Below are 21,594 nucleotides of genomic sequence, written 5' to 3'. Positions count from 1 at the left end.
AGAAATGGATAGGGGAATCCTAAGTGAAAGACATGCACTGGTAAAATGTTTAGCTGAATCTAGAACAGAACCTACTGTTAAAAAGGGAATAACTTTCAGAGCATATAAAATACTGCATGATAACTACAGGAATCAATCTCAGGAGGTTAGAAAAGATTGGGAAGAGACTGGAAAAGCAATTCACAAAGAAACAATGACATGACAAACTGTATGGTTCTCAAATATGCAGCAAAATCTAGAAGATTTAGGATTTTTGCCTGTAAGGGTTTACATAGGTATTTTTATACTCCAAGCAGACTCCAAAGAATTTCCTCAGGTAGATGGCAAATGTTGGAGATATGATGGTGAAGAAAGAGGTAACTAACTAATTAGCAAGATATGCAGTATTCCCATAGGGACATTAACATTTTCAAAGCCAAGTGAGTTACAAACTATTGCATGGCATCTGGTGAAACCTTTGATGATGCTGATGAAAGCGTTAGTGCTTTACCTTCAAGTCATTGTGATCTTGGAAGTATGTGTGTGAATAAAGGGGTGGGCAAAGCATGTGTGTGAATAAAGGGGTGGGGCAAAGTATGTATGTGAATAAAGGGGTGGGGCACAGGGGGCATGTTCTGTTGCAATAAACGTTTTTTAGAAAGTTTACTTTATCTTGGATTCCTAGGGGAGATCTTCAAGGTTATACAGGAGTGTTGTGAATTAGGGGGTATCTGAACCTTACTTTTTAAGTATGGGCAGAAAGTACTGCTATAGTATTTTAAAAGTAAAAGTGGATAGGTGGTGTGTAAAACAGGTGATGACTGGAAGCCTGCTTGCATTTTGAAGGGTCAAACAACTGATATTTGAGGTGGGGTGAAAGACAAATGACATCCAATTATATTTATTTTGTTAATTATACAAACAAGTTTAATGTTTCATACTCCTGTAAATATTCTGACAAATAAACACTCAGCAAGGAATTTATCATTGTTAAGTGAAACCTCAAGTGTGGATGACCAAAAGTGTGATATGGCACTAAACATCTAGGTTGCAGTTTCCAATATACAAAAAAATTGTTTGTGAAATCTTTAAGAAGAAAAACATTTGGTGTTTATGGGTATTCCACTACATTACAGTACTGATATAATGGCAGGGACTGTAATGAATATTATTTATTTATTTACTGACACTTGATAACGGGGAAAGTCCGACTGGGTATATGCCCATTTTCAGTGCAGGTCCAGGAGAAAAGCTCCAAAGTATTGCAAAACATTTTAAGAACAATAATTTTATTGTCTTTAAAAATAATATGAAAAATAACTACAATTTAAATAATTATACCAAATTAGACATGATATGAAAACATTGGTTAAAAATAGATACAAGTTATATACAAAGATGTAAAAGTTAATAGAAATTTTAACCAGTTTATATAGAAATTAAAGGTAAGTTAGCATAATACAAACAGGAATTGCAATATGAAGTGAGAGAAAAGAAGGCTTATAAATTAATTAGGGACAAAACCGGGGAGAGAAATTGATAGAAGGAAGTGAGTGAAGAAGGGAGACAGTAAGATGATGCAAGGCATGAACAGGTATTTCTTCGCATTAGGGATATAGTTTATCCCAGTATTAAACAAGAACAGAGCTAGCTTTTGACTAGGAAGTGTTTCAGAATGGTTTTGAAGGATAAGAGGCAGGGTAGTGATCTGATGGATACAGATAAGGAATTCAAGGCTTTAGCAACACGGTACGAGTACAGACAATGCACAGCAGATTTGACAAGTTTGTCGACAGACCGGAGTTTGACTGGGTACATAGTTGTGTGAAATTTTATTTAGTGCTGGACAAGCAGATGGATTCTGGATAAGTTTATTGGTGGTAAGAAGCAGTGTATATGTTAGTCAATGGGGTTGTTCTAACCAATTTAGGAGTTTACTATAGGATTATCACTGTAAAGAAGGCTTTTTAATGATGCCACTGCTGACTGTATCTTTTAAAAGCATTTATTATTCCCAAGATATTTTATTAACTGTTTGACTTATGCTTTGTTAACCTAATTTTTCAGAGAATGCTATGGCATGTAAAGATGTGTGACATACCACAGCTTTGAGGTATTAATGAGTTAAAAATAAAACTGCTTGCATGTAAAATGCAAGGTAATATTAGCCTCAGAACATAAATGACTGAATCCAAGATAAGGTAAACCATCTTAAAAGCATGTACTGCAAAAGAACATGTCCTCTTTACCCCACTCCTTTATTCATATGTACATTTCCAAGATCACACTGACTTGAAGATAAAGCAAAACGCACGAGCATTTTTCCTTTCTACTCTTCCTTCTTCTCAGTGGAATCTCAACCCACAAACCCATATAAATACAACTTGAGCAAAATAAGCAATTGCAATAGATCCTGAAAAAAATGCCTTAAAAGACTTAAAAGAGACATAATAGCAATTATTACAGCTTACTAGCAATCTTCATCAAACATCTACACATATCCCTTAAATCAAACTTTATACATCATGCACAGGATACAACCGAAAAACACCTGCTGAGTTAAGTAAAAACACAAAACAGGCAAAAATCAGGGGCAGATTTTTAAACACTGCCTTATATACTCACTGGCTTGCTAACACAGCACAATTGGCGATATTGTACTTGAAGGCCTCACCTTGCGTTTCACGCAGAAGTGGGCGTGCCGAGAATGATTGACGACCAGGTCTGCATACGTAATGAACCATGACTGCATGTCAAATGAATGGACTTTTTTTTGCTAAAAATAAAAGCACACTCTTGAAGAATTTTAGTTACTTGTTACATCTTGAAGTGTTTCAGATACAAAAATAATAGCTTTTTTGCTAAAATAAAAGCCCACTCTTTTTAGAATTTTAGTTGGTTGGTAAGCGATTCAAATATAAAAATAATAGCTTTAGTCGACTAATAAAGGGAACTTAGAAAAAAAGGACACTTGCCATTTTCATATCCCCCTCCCCGACAAGGACACACCTGCCCAAATAAGGGACTGCCCAGCCTAAAAAAAAACTGGTGGTAACCCTAGGTTAGGACAAAAATAAGAAGTGAGCTTATATACTTTAGTTTGAACAAAAAAATGTATTTCCCGATTAAATCATTAGCTTAAAAAGTGACAATGTAGTTTACCATTTAATTTAGAAAATATACTTTGCAGACAGCCAGATGCAGGAACAAAACGAAGTTTCTGAAATATGTCTTATTTCATAAATACACATTTCTTTGTTTATATTAAAATAAGAAACAAACAATTGCTCTCGAAGACAACACAAGACACGTACTAAAAGCCGGACAGTGTATTAGGATTCTTCGTGGGAATACATATTCATTATTGCCCGATTACGAAACAGCACGGGGAGGGTTTTGGGCAAGGCTTGCCACTGCGCATCTGGTGAGGTCCTCAAGTACAATATCGCCACATAATTTGTATTAGCACACATTAAGACGTTTAGTAAAACAACAGGCTCTATATAATCATTCATTTTCTGAAGAACATGAAGTATGAAAATTAAACGTGTGTCATTATTTGGTGACTTCAGTCCTCAATGATTTGCCAGGAAAAAAAAAACATACATTTTAAAGAAGCAGACCAAAAACAAATCTCAAAACATCTATGATTCTATTTATCTTTGCTCCTCCTATTTACTGATGTTCTTCATAAAGTCAGACCTGTTTAAATAAACTAAGACTAGTATGCATAGCTTTCATGTTACTTGCTACATAGAATGCAGTATTTATAAACTTAAATTGTGAAAAATAAGAAAGTGCTACTAGTTCCGACTCCGAGGTGATTTTTTAATGGGGAAGGTTGACAGCTATGACCAAAACTTTGTGGCAAAAATCAGAGACATTGTGAAAAAAAACAGGGACAGTTGACAGCTATGAATCAAAGCAGAACCAACCATGAACCAAATCCATACCTAAAGCACATGCCATAGAACTTCCCACCATTCCCCCTCCGGAAATGACGACATCGTAGAGGGGAGCCTCTTCTTTACTACTTGGATTATTTTCAGTAGTTCCATATGATCGCCTCAAGGAAGACGTCATTTGCAATGTTTGTAGCCCAGGTCTGCCCTTCAGCTGCAGATCTCTGCATGCTAAAGATAATACAGTAGCAAACATGTCTCCACTAAATCTTTAGCAAACTAAATTATTCTTCACAGTTAGTTACATCCACTCTACCAAAGTGTATTTGTGCTCCTTTATCCTTGACTCTTGTAAACCCCCTCACTTTGACATCTCGATATTCCACTTCGTAAGTAGACACTCGTATTTTTCTTCATATATTTCACATAAAGAAGTCCTTACGGCATTTGTATTCTCTGTTTACAACGTACAGCATGTCCTACGAGAACTAAAACTTTAATCACACACAGGGAGCACACATTATAACACTTCCGGGTCATAAAAAGTCATGCCCTTAAGATTTTCTTCATAAATTATTTAAGGAGGTGCTCGCCTTTATGATTAAGTGATACGACACATACAGGTACAACACAATACAGAAGTACAGTAAACAAAGACTGCATCACAAGCTCTACACCGCCAGTTCAGTTAGTCCACATCGCCTTGAGACAAGTTGTGGGCGGGAGTACTTCAAGTGTTTGTGTCACTCAGTACATAGAGGGGAGGGGCATGAAATTTCTTGCGGACGGAGAACAAGTGATGCTATCCTGGTAACTGTTGGAGTTACTTGGTGTAAACACCGTGGGAAAAAGAGGTACCCGACTGACGTAAAGAGACGGTATAAGTCTGTGAAATGAAAATCCCTGAGGAGGTTAAGGCGGTCAGGGGATGGGTACAACGAAGAAATAACTTAATAGGTATTTATATTCTCTACTAGGTATTTGTTATTTTATTTAAAGTAATGGCTTAATATTTGTTTATATTATCTGTGCACCATATTCACGTCACTTCGGTGTCCTACTGCTTTCGGGTTACTTGGACGTCTGCCGACTTGGAGTATCAAGGCTCGTAGCTGTTCTGTGTTAGAAATGTTTGTGGTTGTCATGGAAACCAATGACGCGACAGCAATCGTGAGGCATGTTTCTGTAATCCACACTATTGCACTTTGAATAAATCCTATCTGTCAACTGTACAGAATATCTGTAAGAGGTTGAGAGGTATGTTTGAAGGGGTCTGATACACGTTCATTGTTCAGAATTATATTTATATCACTGTTAAATAATACTGAATTATATTGCTTCATCAGCAGAGCTACCAACATGACTCTCTACTGTCCCTGATTAGGCAGCAATGAAGAACACTGGACCACACGTAACTACAAATCCAGAATACCGAGTGACATTGTTATGCAAATTCTAGTGTACTCTGTGGAACCATACCTCTGGACTGTCCAGATATTCGCAGAATGTTCAGATTTTTGCCTCACATTTTTGGTTTATTCTTAAATTTGTGGTTTTCTGGTGAATCACTGAGGATTGAATTCACTAAATAATGACATACATCTAAGTTTCAGACTTCATATTCTTTTGAAAATGCATGGTAACAGAAATCCTGTTATTCTAACAACTTAGAGCTTGAGAGATAACCTGAGAGGTATGATTAACAGTAATGGGGTTTCTACACATTATTTTTAGCTTTGCCCCAGTTTATTTAGCAAAGAAGTTGAGTGTTGTGACTGAAATTATATGCACCAGCTCCTATATGTTATGCAACTGCCGTAATGTTCTGAGAGCTATGCAAAACACTGGTGCGGTCCAGTACTCTTCATTTTCACCCGATTATAGGTTCATAGGTAAGTACTAGGCTAGCTGCCCTTGCAGGCCATTTTAACCCTACCTAATTTTCTATTTTGTGCTCAACATAACCTATCCCATTTAGTTATAGATTGGATGATCATATAGTACTTCTAATGAGAATAACTGGGGGAGATAATGGAGAACACTGGACTGAGATGGTACTCTTTCGTGACTTTTGAAATGTTACTGTGAAAGGGTAGTTTCGCACATGTGCACTGCTGTTCTAACTTTTAAATCACAATCTCTGGTGTTCTCTGTTAATGTAATACAAACATCTAAAATATTTATTCTTTAAAATGTAATGTGCTATAATTGTTATGTGATTATTTATTAAATTTTATTCTAGCAACAATTTTAAATAGATAACATAAATTAGATTTAAGAAACATTTTTAGTAGTTAATTACTAATTTTCAAATGTATGTGTGATGTTTTGCACTGATTATTGAATTAAACAATGTTTAACAATATAAAACAATATTATTTAAACAAATAAATACAGTGGATATAAAAAGTGTACACACCCCTGTTAAAATGCCAGGTTTTTGTGATATAAAAAATGAGAGCACAATAAATCATTTCAAAACTTTTCCCACCTTTAATGTGACCTATAACCTGTACAATTCAATTGAAAAACAAACAAATCTGTTAGGGGAAAAATATGAAAAAATAAAAAACATACAATAAGCTTGTTGCATAAGTGTGCAATGATAATGAGCCCCCGCTTCATTATCATCCCTTTCCATTTTGAAGTACAGCTTTCTGCTTGTGTTATGTATATGAACCTTAACTGTGTAGCTCTAAGATATCCCTTCAAATTAGGTGATCATAAACTACCTTGTTCTTCAGGGAAAATCAGTGAATGCCACTTGCCCCTTGCCCTCTTCCCCGCCCAGACAAAATCCTTCAACTCTTAATTATTGTCTATAACTTCTCTTCTGGTTAATAAAAATATGCCTGTCCTGTAAAAAGTAAAGGGGCTAAAAACATTTTCACTGCCAAGTGCGCCTCCATGCGTTTCTGCAGTTACCTCGTACTGCATCTCTAGGCGTCAAATATGCTTGTTCATATTTGCATTAATAATTCTGAAATCATGCTACATGCAAGGTATCAGAATATTTTATCTTGAAGCATACATTATGGCAAACACAATTGCATTAATATTTGACCTCTGTCAGTGACTATTTGTTAGAACTATAAGATGATAACTTCATTTTTTAATTGTTCAAGCCACACCCAGTGGGAGTTAAAGGTACACACTCAAAAGAGCTGTACTGGTGGGAATGAGTTAAACAGAAGCTTCTAGTTCCTCAGTTTTTGTATTATCTTTTGTTTAGTCTCTTCCCACATATCTTTAGCTGCCATAACAGAATCCTTTTTAACCCATACTCCTAAATAATTAATTTTATAATGCCCCCATAAGTGTGGGTATTGCTGAACCAGTTCTTGTGTGGGTACATAATGTACAGCTATAGCCTTTGTTGTATTCTTCGTTAATTTTTATATCTCAAAAACACTTGAAACTGTCTCAGAATGTTCCACAACACTAATATGTCCTTTTCTGGTTTTATCAGGTGCAAAATAATATCATCTGCAAATGAGGCCAACCTTTCTTAATTACCATACCATTTATATCCTTGAATTTCTGACTCCCTTGTTTTCTTTGAAATGGCTCTAAATACAATGCAAATAACAAAGGGGAAAGAGGACACCCCTGCCTGGTTCCACTGTTCAGACATAACTTATCAGAGAGGAACCCTCCCATTTTAATTCTTGCCTCTGATCCCTCACATGTCCTCCTAATTAAGCTTATTATTACATCAGGGAATGCAAATGCTTCCATTGCCTGCTCATAGAATCCAAGCTTACTCTCTGATGATTGCTTTCTCTGCATCAAGACCCACCAACAACAGTGGTGTTTGCTTGCATTCTGCTTCCCTGTGGATAATCATTTTTCTGGTAACATTGTCAAATGATTGCCTACCCTTCACAAAACCACCTTGATCCGTTACCTATCAATTTTGGCAAAACTTTTTTGCAGTTTTTTAGGTATTATAAACATAAACACTTTATAATCAAGATTTTAAATTGAAGTGGGACTATATGAAGCTAGATTTGATGGGTCTTTACCATCTTTAGGTATTACAGCCACCACTGCTTTCTTCTAAGATGTTGGTGCTTCTCCTCCTTCTAAAATAATGTTAAACAAAACCTTCCAGTTCTCTATCACTTTCTTCTCTACTAGCTTCCAAACTATCACAGAAATACCACTTATTCCTGGAAATTTTTCTGCAGATTGACTATACATCACTATTTGTATCTCATCTCCTCATATCTTAACTGTTAATTGTTGAGCCTCATCTACCTCCAACCTTGGCATACTTCTAAGTCTTCCATAAATATTTCCAGTTGTGCTCTTTCTTGATTTCCACATTCTTATGCTTTATACAAGTTTTCATAAAATTTACAAAATGTCTGTAATACCTCTACATGATCTCTGGTTATTTTTCTTGTCATAGGCTCTCTAAGTTTAGCAACAATCTTTTCAACTTTCTGTTGCCTAAGTCATTGTGCTAAAAGTTTTTGTGATCTGTAGTTATCAAAAAACAGTTGCTTAACAGCAATCTTTCTAAACTCGTACATATTATCTAGATACTCCCTTATTTTCTCTTTAGCACTCTGTAATTGTGTGTCTACTTGTTTTGTGAGATCCCCCTTATTCTGTAATACTTTAACTTTTGTAAGCCCCTCTAAGTAATTCTTGTTCATAACCATATCTCTTTTTCTTTTATTTCCACAGTATTTTCAAACTTCACTTTCATTTTATCCCATTCACTAGCTATAATGTCTGAAGAAATTTCTATCTTCCCTTGTAACTCTCAAATAATTTCCACTACCTGTTGCTTAACTTCATCTCTTTTTAACAAATAGGTGGGAAAGTGACGATGTCTCATTTGTACTTCAATACCCTGCATTTTTATCCTAGTTCTTATTGACGCATGATCTGAAATAAGTAATCAAAAAGGTTTATAAAGCAATATAAAAACCAGTAAAAAGGAAAGGGTTGTATATCTTGCTTCTTGTGGGACATGTACAGGATTCTATGTGGGCAAGACAGAGTGAGCCCTTAAAAATAAAATCTATGAACATAACAATGATATAAAAAACAAGAAAGAAATAAATGCCCTTTACAGGCATTCCAAAGCATGCCAAGGTTTTTTATACTTTAAATTTAGTATTTTGGAAATTATAAATATAGAACCGGGGGTGATTGGAAAAACATAAGATTATAATGCCTACAGTTTTAAAAACTAAATCAAGAAAAAAACATGTGTTTACTTTAATATCTTCATCACACACAACAATCACTAAAATGCTTTACTATATAAGCTGCAATTTATGTTATGAAATCCTTTATATAAATACTGTTAAGAATAAAAATTATTTTACTTACAGTTGCTTTCTGTTTTTCTCTTTTTTTCCCCTTTAATCTCCCTCCAAACATCAATAACATGAAATGGGGCACACGCCTGACAGTCCCCGTATAAGTTTAACAAAGTCAACCAAAATCCAGTCTTTCTCAGGCTCTTTATTTTGTAAATCCATATTTCACAAATGTGATTGATGCCTTATAATCTCACATTTATTCACTATTAATCCATATTTCACAAATGTGATTGATGCCATATAATCTCACATTTATTCACTATTTTCACTGTTGCTGGTCCTTCCTGTTCATCTCCATCTCCCAACCCCAGACTCTGGTTCAAGTCCAAGGTACTTACCATTTTTCCAGTCAAGTCTTGTGCTTTTTATTGTCTTGCAAGCATTTTCCTTTTGAACATTGGAAAAGGTTTCAATGGCAAAGTCTATCTAGGAGCTTTATTATCAGAAGAATAAGAAGCAGAGTCCCCTTCTTTTCGATTGCTCATTTTTTGTTTTTTGTTGGAAAGACTTTTGTATTTCCTCGTTAACCTCTTCTGCATCAAAACATTTGTTCCTGCAGGAAAAAATATTCTGAGGACAACTCGATACAGCAGCTTGAATCTTATGCCTGCTTCTCAACATTCCCTGATTAGTGAAATAAATTTACTTCTGTTCTGCCTAGTGTACAGTGAGTAATTATTTTCCACAAAACTCTACTGTCTCCCACTTTTAGTAGTTTGCCCTTCTGCCACAGTTTTGTCAGAATCAACTTCTGCTGGTAGGATTGCATCTTTACTATTAAAGATCTAGGTTGCTTTCTTGTGGCCAGGTTTGGAGCATATACACAATGTGCCCTTTCAATTAACAACTCCTGCTGTGGAATACCAGTCCAGTTGCTTATTTGTGCTTTCATAAAATGAATACAGTTTGTTCCTTCTAGTTTCTCTGGTAGACCATAACATGTCAGGTTTTCCATACATGAACTCATCCTCTAATGCTACCACTTTTTGAAACAGCTAATGTTGAGAACAGTCTAATATTCATCCAGCCTTTTCTTCATTTCAATCTCTGATTTTTGCAGTTTTATACGTTCATCTGAATATCTGTTTAAAGCATCTTACATTTTTTCAGACTTTTATTGTTTAAGTTGATATACTCCTTCAGTGTTTCATTTATTTTAATCAGCTTTGAACACATTTGACTGGTATTTTTTCCTCTAAATTACTGGTGGCCATCTCTTGTACCAAAGCTGGAGCTTGAACTGCTTTTTGCTAAACAGCTGTAGGATTCTTCATAGTCAGTGTTTTCTCTTCTTTTCTAGTTGATTTTTTTTCAAGCTCTCTAAGTTTCTTCTTTGCTGACCTTCAGGCATTACTAGCCAGTAACTGAATTTTACTAAAGCAGAAAGAATTACTGTCCCTTATCTATCAGTTTTTTTTCACATTGGGAGAGCTGAAATTAAGGCATTGATTAGTGTGCAGCCATCTTGGAAATGCACAGCATTTACATTCTTGACTACAACTTATTTCGCATTGGGAGAGCTGAAATTAAGGCATTGATTAGTGTGCAGCCATCTTGGAAATGCACAGCATTTACATTCTTGACTACAACTTAGTGTGGTCCAGTATTCTCCATTATCATGTAATTTTATACCCACTTAAGAAATTAAAGCTACCCTTCAGATGAAACGATAAACCAAGGTCCCATCTGGCACAGACTGGTGATATGTCAGATGGATGTAAAAGATCCCGTAGCACTTATTGAAAAGAGTAGGGAAAATTCCCCAGTGCTCTGGCCAAATTTTGACAAGTCAGTTTGAATACCACCAGTGGTTTCCCCTGAAAAGAGATCATTGGCCTAGTGGAACTAACCTGGTCAACAAAATGTAAATGAACAATATAAATATGTAAGTAATATGATGTTATGTTGTCCTATCTTGCCTTCATTCTTGCTGGATGGGTCCAGAGCTGGTCCTCGACTTGACTCAGCCGCATACCAAAGCTCGAGAACTTCTACTGGCTCGAGGCTACAACCTATCCCAGGATGCCTAGCGGCTGTTCCCCTGATCTTGTTTGCCGCTTGAAGCATCGGGATTGTCTTCGCTGGCTCAGGCTAGTAATTACTTTTATTATACATCTTTTCCTATATCTTTGACAACAACTTTTCTATTAGAATCTACTAATATCTTCCCAGACCAAGTAATGTGCTCATGTGTGTTGTTTTTTATTACTTGGGTGTGCTCTTCCGCTGTTCTCTTTAAGGACCTTTTTCTTCTTCTGTCCCCTTAAAGAATCCATTTAAGTTAGAGGATTCTTTCTCTTTAGCCCATTTTTTCTTGCAGGATTTCTTCACCTTTCCTTAAGGAGTCACCGTTTAAGTTAGAGGTGTCTCCTCGGGTTGGAGGAGACTATTATTTAACTTAGAGACTTCTCCTCCTCCCACCCCTTTTTTTTACTAGTTAAAAACAAACTCTGTTTTATATTTGCTTACATACTGTTGTTGTTATTGTTTTTACTAGTAGTTTGTTTCCTTGATATCTTTTATGATGTCTAAAGAATCTGTTAAGGAGTCGAGACAATCTGGGTTTAAAAAGTGAGATTCATGGACCCAGAAAATGTTGTATTGTCTAAGAGCAGTCCACCTGCAGGATTCTTCCACCATTTGTCATGATTTTAGTGCAAGGGTCCTACAGGAAAGAAAAAATAAACTCATTTAAGAGGTTTGTTGAAAGGCCCTTTTGAAAAAGGTAATCAGGCCTCTAAATCGGACAAAACAAAAAAGTCACCTTTGTCGGCTCTGGTGTCTGAGCCGTCAAGCAGTCACAAGGGACAAATATCTTTGGAGCCCAAAGTTATCAGTTCTGACAAATCTGGTCCTCCCTCGGTTCCTTCTGAGTCCTCGGAACCATCGCAGAGCCGAAAAAGGAGTCAGTCACCGTCATTGGAACCAGTACGCTCGGTGCCGCAGTCTCCTTTATTAAAGTCTGTGGCAGGTAGTTACAGGTCATCGACCCATTCCTCTCGGTCCTCCAGAAGTTTATCGGATGATGATGTGGAGTGAGTGGTGAAGAGGTTGCTGCGGACGCAGGCCCTGACACAAATTCTTTCAAGCCCAGCCCATCTGAACATGGAGCTGACCACTGTATCTCAGTTGCCATCTATTCCTCCTCTGACTCAGAAGAGTTCAGAGCCAGAGTGTCAGGAAGTCGTTGTGCTGGAACCAGTGGAGCCAGTAATCACCCACGATATCTCAGCTCTGACATCTATTCCAGTCTCATTGATGCCATCTTCCATCGAGGGATCTGAGAGCCAACACTTCCAGGTCAGCTCCAAGGGGGAGAGTCGAGTCGGACCCTTGTCGGAACCGATTCTCCCACTCGTTGCTTTGGCACAGGTGAGTTCGGCTCCCACATCAGCCTCAGAGCCACCGTCCTCGACGCTGGGGAGATATCCCAGTCCCTCGGGATAGGAGGCTGTCTCAGCCCAGGATCGCGGTGCCTTCGAGGTGATGAGGAGTGTGCTCTCCACTGAGTCTGCTCCACCTTTGGCTCCAGCCACTCTTCCCCCTAAAGGGCCAGCGTCTACTGCTTCATCATCCCTCCATCAGCCCCAGAGAAGAGAGTCAGTGCCCCAGCAAACTCCAATGGATGGAACCTCCCCTTCCGACACCTCCCCAGAACATCCCTCCAAGGAGGTCCTTCAGATGAGACAGTGTAAGAGGAAACACATAGATTTCCCTGAGTTTGTCACTTCTGATACTGGTTTAGAGTATTCAGAAGGGTCCCCATGGTCGCCTTCTGAGGATGTCTCTTTTTCGGACATCCTAGAAATCCTTAAGCAGAGGGGCTGCTAGAAAATCCCTCTCCCCTTCTGAAGATGAGTCGGTATACCTGGAGGCATTTGGCTCTTGCCCCTCCACCTCTTGGGTGTCTCCGCCCCTCGACCCGCTCCTGGGTGTTGTGAGTCGAAAGGTGTGGGACTTTCCGGAGTCAGTGGACCCCATTCTGAGGCGGCCAAATAAATTCATTATGGTCCCAGAGAATAGACAATACTTAACAAAGGGAGTTCCAGTAGATGCGATGGTGGAGGCAGCGGCCACAAAGAGTTAGCTGAAACTTCTGCATCTGTCCATCCACCAAACAAGGAGTCTCATACGATGGACAGATATGGGAACCCTATGTTCTCCTCAGCGGCCTACACCCTACGGTCGCTGAATTACTTATCACATTTCACCCGACTCCAGAGGGATCTCCTTAAAGAAGGAGATACCCTACAAGGTGCTACAGCCCAGGGTTTATCGGATAAGATAAATTCCCAGCTTACGATCACAAACCCCTACATGCACCTCATCTCCTACACAGCTGATGGAGCGAGCAGGGCAGCAGGCACACAAATAGCTCTTAGGAGACATTCCTGGATGCGCCTTTGCAATTTTGCTGAACCCTTCAGATCTTCCTTTATTGAAGCCCCTTTTGATGGCTCATCTTTGTTCGTGCCGAAAGTAAAAGAGACTCTCACCTGGAGCCAACAATACGGCAAGACTCTATTTGCCATCGGAGTACATTTTTCCACCCCTACCAGACCTTATCTTAAAGGTCAAAAGAGTGGAAAAATGTGGTTCCAGAAGTCCAAGGGAGCCTTGTCAGATGCTCATGGTGATCCTTCCCCTAGGGGGAAAGGGGGGAATAACAATGGAAGATGCCATCCATGTGGCAGAGGGGGTCCGCAAAACCAGGGTTACAGAGATGCGTTCTCTGCTCGGCCCTTCCAGCACTCCTGAAAGGAGGCAGTCAGTGAACGACTATCACTGTACCCAGAAGCCTGGCTACAATTGACTCAAGGCAAATGGGTACAGTCCATTATATCCAGGGGATACAACATTCCTTTCCACTGTCCACCTCATCTGTCAAAGTCTATCCCAGACATTCCACACAGTGAAAGGGATCAAGCAACCCTAGAAATTCAAAGGTTGCTAGGAAAAAGAGTCATTCAAGAAGTCCCCGCAGACCAGATTGGATCCAGAATTTACTCAAGGTTCTTTTTAGTTACAAAAAAGACAGGGGACTGGAGACCAATATTGGATCTCAGCAGACTAAACAAGTTGGTAAAGAAAGCAAAGTTCCGGATGGTAACACCGCAGTCTATACTCCCTTTTCTGGGACAAAACAATTGGATGTGCTCTTTAGATCTTCAGGACGCGTACTACCACATAAAGATGGACAGGTGCTCCAGAAGATTTCTACGCTTCCGGCTGGGAGTCAGTCATTATCATTTCAGAGCTCTGTCCTTTGGTCTCACTACAGCCCCCCAGAATGTTTATCAAATGCATGGCAGTAGTCACGGCTCATCTGAGACATCAAGGATTACAGGTGTTTCCATATTTAGATGACTGGCTCCTGACTGCCACCACCAAGCACCTACTAATCAGAACGAAGGACGCCACCATCCATCTCTGCTCAGACCTAGTCATTATTATAAATACAGAAAAATTTGTCTTGTTGCCATCACAGCATATTACCTTTATAGGTGCAGATTTAAATACAAATGACATGGTAGCAAAATTGCCTCAAGAGAGAATACAGACACTACACAGTCAAGTATCTATCCTACTCAAGAAGAAAAAGGTATAAGCAAAGTTTGTCTTCAAGGTCTTAGCTCAATGGCAGAGGTGATAACACTAGTCCCACTGGCACAACTACACATGCGGGTATTACAGTGGCTACTCTTCGCTCAGTGGTCCATACAGGAGTTACCCATGTCTCACAAGATTCTCATTACGGATTCCTGCAAGAGGGACCTACTGTGGTGGCTTCAGTCCACTCTGGTAGCAATGAGCAGACTGTTTGTACTTCCCCAACCTGTCGCTACAGTAACCACGGACGCATCCCAGATAGGGTGGGGGGCATTATCTGGGACAGACTGTCCAAGGGGTTTGGAAAGATCATGAGTACCATTTGCATATCAATGTCCTAGAGATGAGGGCAGTGCTTCTGATGTTATAAGCATTTCAGAACTCTCTTCCCATGGGGACTATTGCAATTCAAACAGACAATATGTCAGTGGTATGGTACATCAACAAACAGGGGGGAACCAGATCCTATTCCCTATGTTGAGAGGCCCAGAGAGTTTGGCAATGGGCAATTTCTTCTCATTGCTTTCTGATGGCAATGCACATCCCGGGGAAATCCAACGTAATAGCGGACAGGCTAAGCAGAGCAATTCTCATGCCTCATGAGTGGTCCCTGAATCAGGAAGTTGCGAATCAGATTTTTCGCAAATGGGGCCAGCCTTGCTGCGACCTTTTTGCCACTCCATTTAGTGCCAAATGCTGCAACTACTTTGCCCTCATTTCCCTTCTGGGAGCGTCACCGAGAGATGCACTCATCCATGATTGGCCCCTGGGACATCTTTATGATTTTCCTCCGTTTCCATTGATTCTGAAGGTGATTCAGAAAGCCAAGTCGTTGAGTCACAGGTTAATTCTCATTGTTCCTTACTGGCCTCATCAGATATGGTTCCCCTTCCTTTGGCCCCACCTTCAGGAGGATCTGTGGGTACTGGACCCAGCACCAGATCTTCTGACTCATCAGTCAGGAACGCTCCACCCCGCTCTTCAGAGCCTCAAGCTGACAGCTTGATTACTCCACTTCCAGTCTTAGCCAGGCTTCCAGAATTATCCCCTGCAGTACATCACATTCTGGTTTCTTCACACAAAAAGACAATTAGGAAACTTTACGCAAGCAAATAAACGAGGATCTCTTGTTGGGCGGACAAAAAACACATATATCTCTTTATAGCCCCTATACCTGCAATTTTGGAATTTCTAACAGAAGTCTTTAATCAAGGAGCACCGGTGGCCACTGTTCGAGTACAATTAGCCACCATATCAAATGATTGTGTTGGAGACCTCGGATCCAGTGTAATGTCCCATAGATTATGCAAAGCTTTCCACAGGGGTACTTTTCAATTAAGACCACCCTTAAGAGAACCTCCTCCTCAATGGGACCTAAATTTAGTATCATCATCTCTGATCCTTCCTCCCTTCGAACCAGCATCCTCTTGTTCACTAAAATGTTTATCTTGGAAAACAGTCTTTCTAACAGCAATTACTTCAGCTAGGAGAGTTTCAGAGTTGCAAGCTTTGTCTATCCACCCTCCATATTTGATTTTGCACAAAGGTAGAGTTTCCCTCAGAACAAATCCTTCCTTCTTACCAAAAGTTTGTTCTGAAGTGAATTTAAACCCATCTATAGACTTGCCTGTGTTTTTTCCTAGCAAAGACAACAAGGCAGAATATAAGCTTCAAAACTGGATGTGCATATACTTGCATAGGGCCAAATATTTCAGAACGTCAGACCAGTTGTTTGTTTCCTATACAAAAGATAAAAAAGGCATGGCAGTCTCAAAAATTACTTTGTCTAAATGGCTTACTGAGACCATCACCTATATCTATAATTCTCATAGTAAAGAACCGCCAGGGAAAGTTAAAGGACATTCAACTAGAGTGGTGTCTACTTCCATTGCCTTTCAGTCTAGACTCTCATTGGATTCAATTTGTGCTGATGCTGCATGGGTTAACCCTCATACCTTTATTACTCATTACAAAGTAGATGTGGCATCCTTTGGTTCCACTGTCCTGAAGAGTTTATTCCTATGAGCCACCCAAGAAAAAAATGCTGGGGGCTCTGTCCCAACCAGCAAGAATGAAAGCGAGATGGGACAACATAACATAAAGAAGTTATGTACTCACCATGACGTTGCATGTTTGTTGTCCAGTATCTCACCTTCATTCTTGCATCCCACCCAGCCATCCCCCTCCTGGAGGATCTAGAGGACTTTACAATTGGCAAATATAGTCTGATTCCCTTCTTGCCTCTTTACCTTTATGACCAATATATTTAATAAATTTTCTTTTCTGTATGTTAGCATACCCTAGGAAGTAGTCTCTCAAATGACATCTGGGGAACAGCTGCTAGACATCCTGGGATGGGTTGTAGCCTCGAGCCAGTAGAAGTTCTTGAGCTTTGGTATGTGGCTGAGTTGGAGCCAAAGATCGGCTCCAGACCCAACCAGCAAAAATGAAGGCAAGATACTGGACAACAAACATAGAACATTATGGTGACTACATACCTTCTTTTTTTCAGTCAGGGGTCTTGAGCTCAAATAACCACCTGTGCTGTATGAGGACTAACAGACATGGACAAAGACTACAATCTCCAAGACAAAAGGAAGTGCAGGCACTGCAGCTAAAAAAATAGTCACTTCCCTCATTTATAATTATAAAAAATATTAAAAGCTTCTTTGGGTTTTAGTAATATGGGTTAGAGTTTCAGGACAAGGGTTATGGTTTTAGAGTTAGATTGAGGTTTTTAGGGTTAGGGCTCTTACATTGCCCAGCTTAATAGTACAAGAGGAACGTAGTTGATTACATCTCCTAGGGTGTGAACAGCACTGAAACATGGTGTCTTTTGTTTCATTTATATATTAATTCCCACAAGCAAACCACACAAATGAACTACTCCCAGTTGATAAAAATAACTAATGGCCCAGCAAATTGAGGGTCTGGCTTCACCTTCCAAACTGGAGCCACCTGCATTTAACCCAGGTCAGGTCACTACAGCCTTGTAAACATGCAGTTTCTTAAATTATTCATAGATGGAGCAGGGAATACCACGTAAGTGGTGAAGGGATTATTTACTTATTAGTCTGATCGCTACCCTAGTGGAAACCTAGACCTAGGGGACCTCCAACAACACTGGAATCACCTCCATAAATGCTACAGTGCATTTTCTTACATTTTGGCTGCAGTGTGAGCAGCGTTTGGTTGGCTATATCCACAGTCCCTTTTCTGTATTACAAGCCACACCCAGCCTCCACTAGGTGCTTGGCTGCAATGCAGCCAACTGAGCTGCCATTGTTTCCCTTTGGACATGAAAGCCAGTGTTGTTGTTCGCTTCCACCATTCCTTAACCTGCCTTTCCGGTGCTGGAGCTGCTACTTTAACCAGTGCTATCTTGGTTGCAGTCCAGGTTTTATTCCTCTGTGAGATTGAGCTGGCTGTTTTTTTTTTTTTTGCATAATTTTTCTTCACTTGTTGGCCAGTGAGCAATGCAATCAGAGGGGTTTACCCTTAAACTCTGTTGTTCTTCTCATCCCCATAACAGCCTAGTAGGTATGCAGCAGGACATTTGAGGGCTTTCTTACCTGTTTCCATGGGAAACATAATTCCTAATAGCTTTGACACCCTTGTACTCACCTGCATCCATCTTATTAATGTTCTCGCCCATAGGTTTAGGGGTATATCATATATCCAGGAATACACACAATCCCATAACCCCCATTTAGAAAGGATGGTAGGATAAGCACTGCCATTCCTCTCTCCTTCAGCTGGCTAGTCCAGCAGCAGGGCCATTGAATGAACTGCCTTGCCTAGATTCTCCAACTTCAAGACCACTAAACAAATCTTGGTAGTCTGTGTTGTATTTAGGCTTCCATCTCTCTGTGCCACAAAGCTGTTAAAGCCAACTGTGTGCACAGTGTTTTTATTTCTGGTGAGTTACTACTGGAGCAAAGTGCTTAACCATAATTTCTACATGGTGTGGTACACCTTTGCCTTTAAAGCTGCAAATCACAGCATAATTCACCTTTCATAGCCTTAAAACTGGCAGTTAGGACAGAGGATTTAGGCTCCAAGCTGTTAAGAAGCTGCTTCTTGTAAGCACAGGGTTTTCGCCCTTCTACCTTTATTTGCCTACTGTGTTCTTGTGAACAAGTCACTTAACCAGGCAGTGTTCGCAGGTCACCCCTGAAAAGGGACACTTGTGTCCTGTGGACTTACCTGATTAACAAATGTATAAGATAAAAGTAAATACATAAAAATAAATTCCAATATATTCACAGTCTTTGCAAAAATACTCATCTCTGCTATTTATTTACCCTTTGTTGGCCAGAGTAGTTCTGTTAGGTCCATGGCTTGTTTTCAAGGGAGACCTGAGGTGTTGTTCTTACTGACTAGGTGATATTTGGCCAGGACACTGGGGAACATCCCCACATTTGGCCAGGACACTGGGGAATATCCCCAACTATAAGTGCAATGGGAACTTACAAATGTTATTGGGGAAAGCTACTGATAAAGTTACATCAGGAAGCATCTGATGCATGCAAGCAGATGACATTCATAAAATGCAAATTTGCACAGTTTAGTATTAACAGTTTCCCAGTGAGCTAACTTACTGTTGCTTTATGCTTGTGCGACGGTAGTATTTCCAACTCACATTTATGCAAAATTGCTTCCTGATAAAATATACTTAAGCTGTGGAGCTGTTCTTTCTTACGTGAATCAAGTACTTAATGCTGAGAAATGTGGTGGAGTTTTGCTTTGCATACATAATCCTCAAGAACATTCTTTTATAAATCAGGATTGTTATGTCAGTTGCTTGTATATTAAAATGAAACGTTTGTATCTCAATACATTTTACTCCATCCATTTAAAAATGTAAAACGTAAGAATAATAACAATGTTATATACATATAAGTAGAAGATGTGTCTCAGCATAAGCTTATCACTGAGGAAGCACGCCTGCAGTCTGTATTCTTAGTTAAGACTAATCACAGGGGCCAGCCCTCCTTAATCTTTTTGCCACTCTGCTAAAGGGGATTAAGTAGGGAAGCAGTAGCCCTTCTTACAGGTGGTATTAATGGACATTTTCTTTCAAATATGGTTGACTAGACATCATTATGACTCTGTAAGTGGTACGCCAGCTGCGGTATTTGTACTATTGTACACCATAAACTGCATAATTAACTTCATCCAGTCCAACGGGGTAGTTATTGCAAAATAAATCCAAAATTTGAGTGTAGTGTTATGAAATGTTTATAGTTGCTGAAAAAAAGGAGAAAATATGTTTTCTTAAAGTCTCAGTAGTAGGGATCTCTGAGGAGATCATAAGGTATGGGTGGGTGGGCACCAATATAGCACTAATTTGGGGTATTGTGTTTACATATGTGGTAACTTGCATTTTGAGCACAGAAGCAGGACTGCTATAACTTTGTCACTGTCTAAACCTTTGCTACTGTAGTGTTAAGAAACTGCCGTACTGTGCATGTGCCTGTTGAAAGTCTGTGGACTGTAATTGTGATTCTTGGAACTGCAAGAATTTTTGCTGTAATATAAGGAATGTGTATTAAATCCTAGACTGTGATCTCTTACAATAGTCCCCTAACATGAGGTACAGCATACAAGTAGCAGGAGTATGTTTTATGGGGGTATTTGGCTTCTGTGTCATGTCTGCAGGGGGTTTCTTGGAGACTGTATATATCAGATGAGTAGTGGTCCCTTAGAAATTATATATATAAGTAGCAGGGGCAGGGTGGGGTGCAGCTCCGATATCGGGTGTGCAGGGGTCCCCTGCAATAATACTTTATAAGTGTAACAGTGAGGTTCAGAATTTGCTGTTTGTTTAAAATAAACCAGAAAACAGTGCACTATATATATTTAATTAATAAAAACACCGCACCAGTAGTCCCAGCCAAATGTTTATTCACCACAGTTTTAGTGCTTTCATTCCAAAACACAGGAACTTCATCAGAAACTGTAAACAAGTAACTTCCTTCCTTTTTAAAACCTCAGAAAAAGGCACCATGCCTAGACCAGCAGCATTTAAAGAAATACACATTTTTAAATACACACTTAAAAGTAACACTAAAACAATGAGTAACAAGGTCACACAGACAAGGTTTGGCTTTATTGGCCTGAATTTGTCCATAACAGACTTAAAAAGGGAAAAAAAAGTCATGGGCATTGAGAACTGCCATATAGATGAAACACCTGATGTCCTTAAGGGGTCATTTGCATTTATCCAATGTACCTCTAATACAAGAGGTTTTAAGGAATCACAAAGTGGAAAATCTAACTTGGCTAGATTTTTCTTGTAGTAAAAGTAACACTAAAAATACACACTTAAAAATACTTGGGAAGAATATACTTGCATGAAATATGTTGCATAAAATAAATATATGTCAGTAAATATTTCTTTAAATAATTTAACTGTAAAAAGTTCTTTAAAATCTTTCATAAAAATAAGTTAGAAAAAGTTGGTGGATGTCATAAAAAGCATTCTGTCATAAAATGTCCATGTAAAGTTATTAACATTTGTAAATATCATTGACCTTGCAATATTATGACAGGCAATTAGATTTGATTTTCAAAACAGACTAAATCATTGATGTTGGGGGGTGGCATTCAGTAACATTTGCCAGCGGAGTTCTCTCTTTTCAACAAATGTTTCCCAGTCGCCACCTCTTTTGGGTTGTTCTACTTTCTCCAAAATAGTGAAAGAAAACTTTTTGAAATCACCACAATGCAATGAATGTTTATAAAGGGCATTGAATTGA

At 39.1% G+C, this 21,594-nt stretch overlaps 2 protein-coding genes across 4 annotated transcripts in view; one reads left to right on the top strand and one right to left on the bottom strand.

Moving 5' to 3' along the window:
- COQ6 (coenzyme Q6, monooxygenase) overlaps positions 1–4,555 on the bottom strand; it is a 340,661-nt gene extending 336,106 nt beyond the window's left edge. For 2 of the 3 annotated variants that reach the window (XM_044074721.1, XM_044074722.1), the window contains exon 1: positions 3,933–4,555. In XM_044074721.1, coding sequence (XP_043930656.1) covers positions 3,933–4,137 — 205 coding nt within the window. In that variant the 5' untranslated portion in view covers positions 4,138–4,555. Of the gene's footprint in view, positions 1–2,604; positions 2,696–3,932 lie in introns of those variants that run through there. The other variant, XM_044074723.1, reaches the window with a different exon arrangement.
- Positions 4,556–4,665: 110 nt separating this feature from the next.
- FAM161B (FAM161 centrosomal protein B) overlaps positions 4,666–21,594 on the top strand; it is a 479,347-nt gene continuing 462,418 nt past the window's right edge. The window contains exon 1 of the mRNA XM_044074719.1: positions 4,666–4,838. The gene's annotated coding sequence lies outside the window, so the exon portion shown is untranslated. The remainder of the gene's footprint in view (positions 4,839–21,594) is intronic.

This window comes from Protopterus annectens, chromosome 6.part0 (genome assembly GCF_019279795.1).
Source record: "Protopterus annectens isolate FY-2018-M chromosome 6.part0, PAN1.0, whole genome shotgun sequence".
Lineage (NCBI taxonomy): Eukaryota > Metazoa > Chordata > Ceratodontiformes > Protopteridae > Protopterus > Protopterus annectens.
Note: the sequence above shows the minus strand (reverse complement) of the source record. Positions and strands in the feature narration are given on the sequence as shown.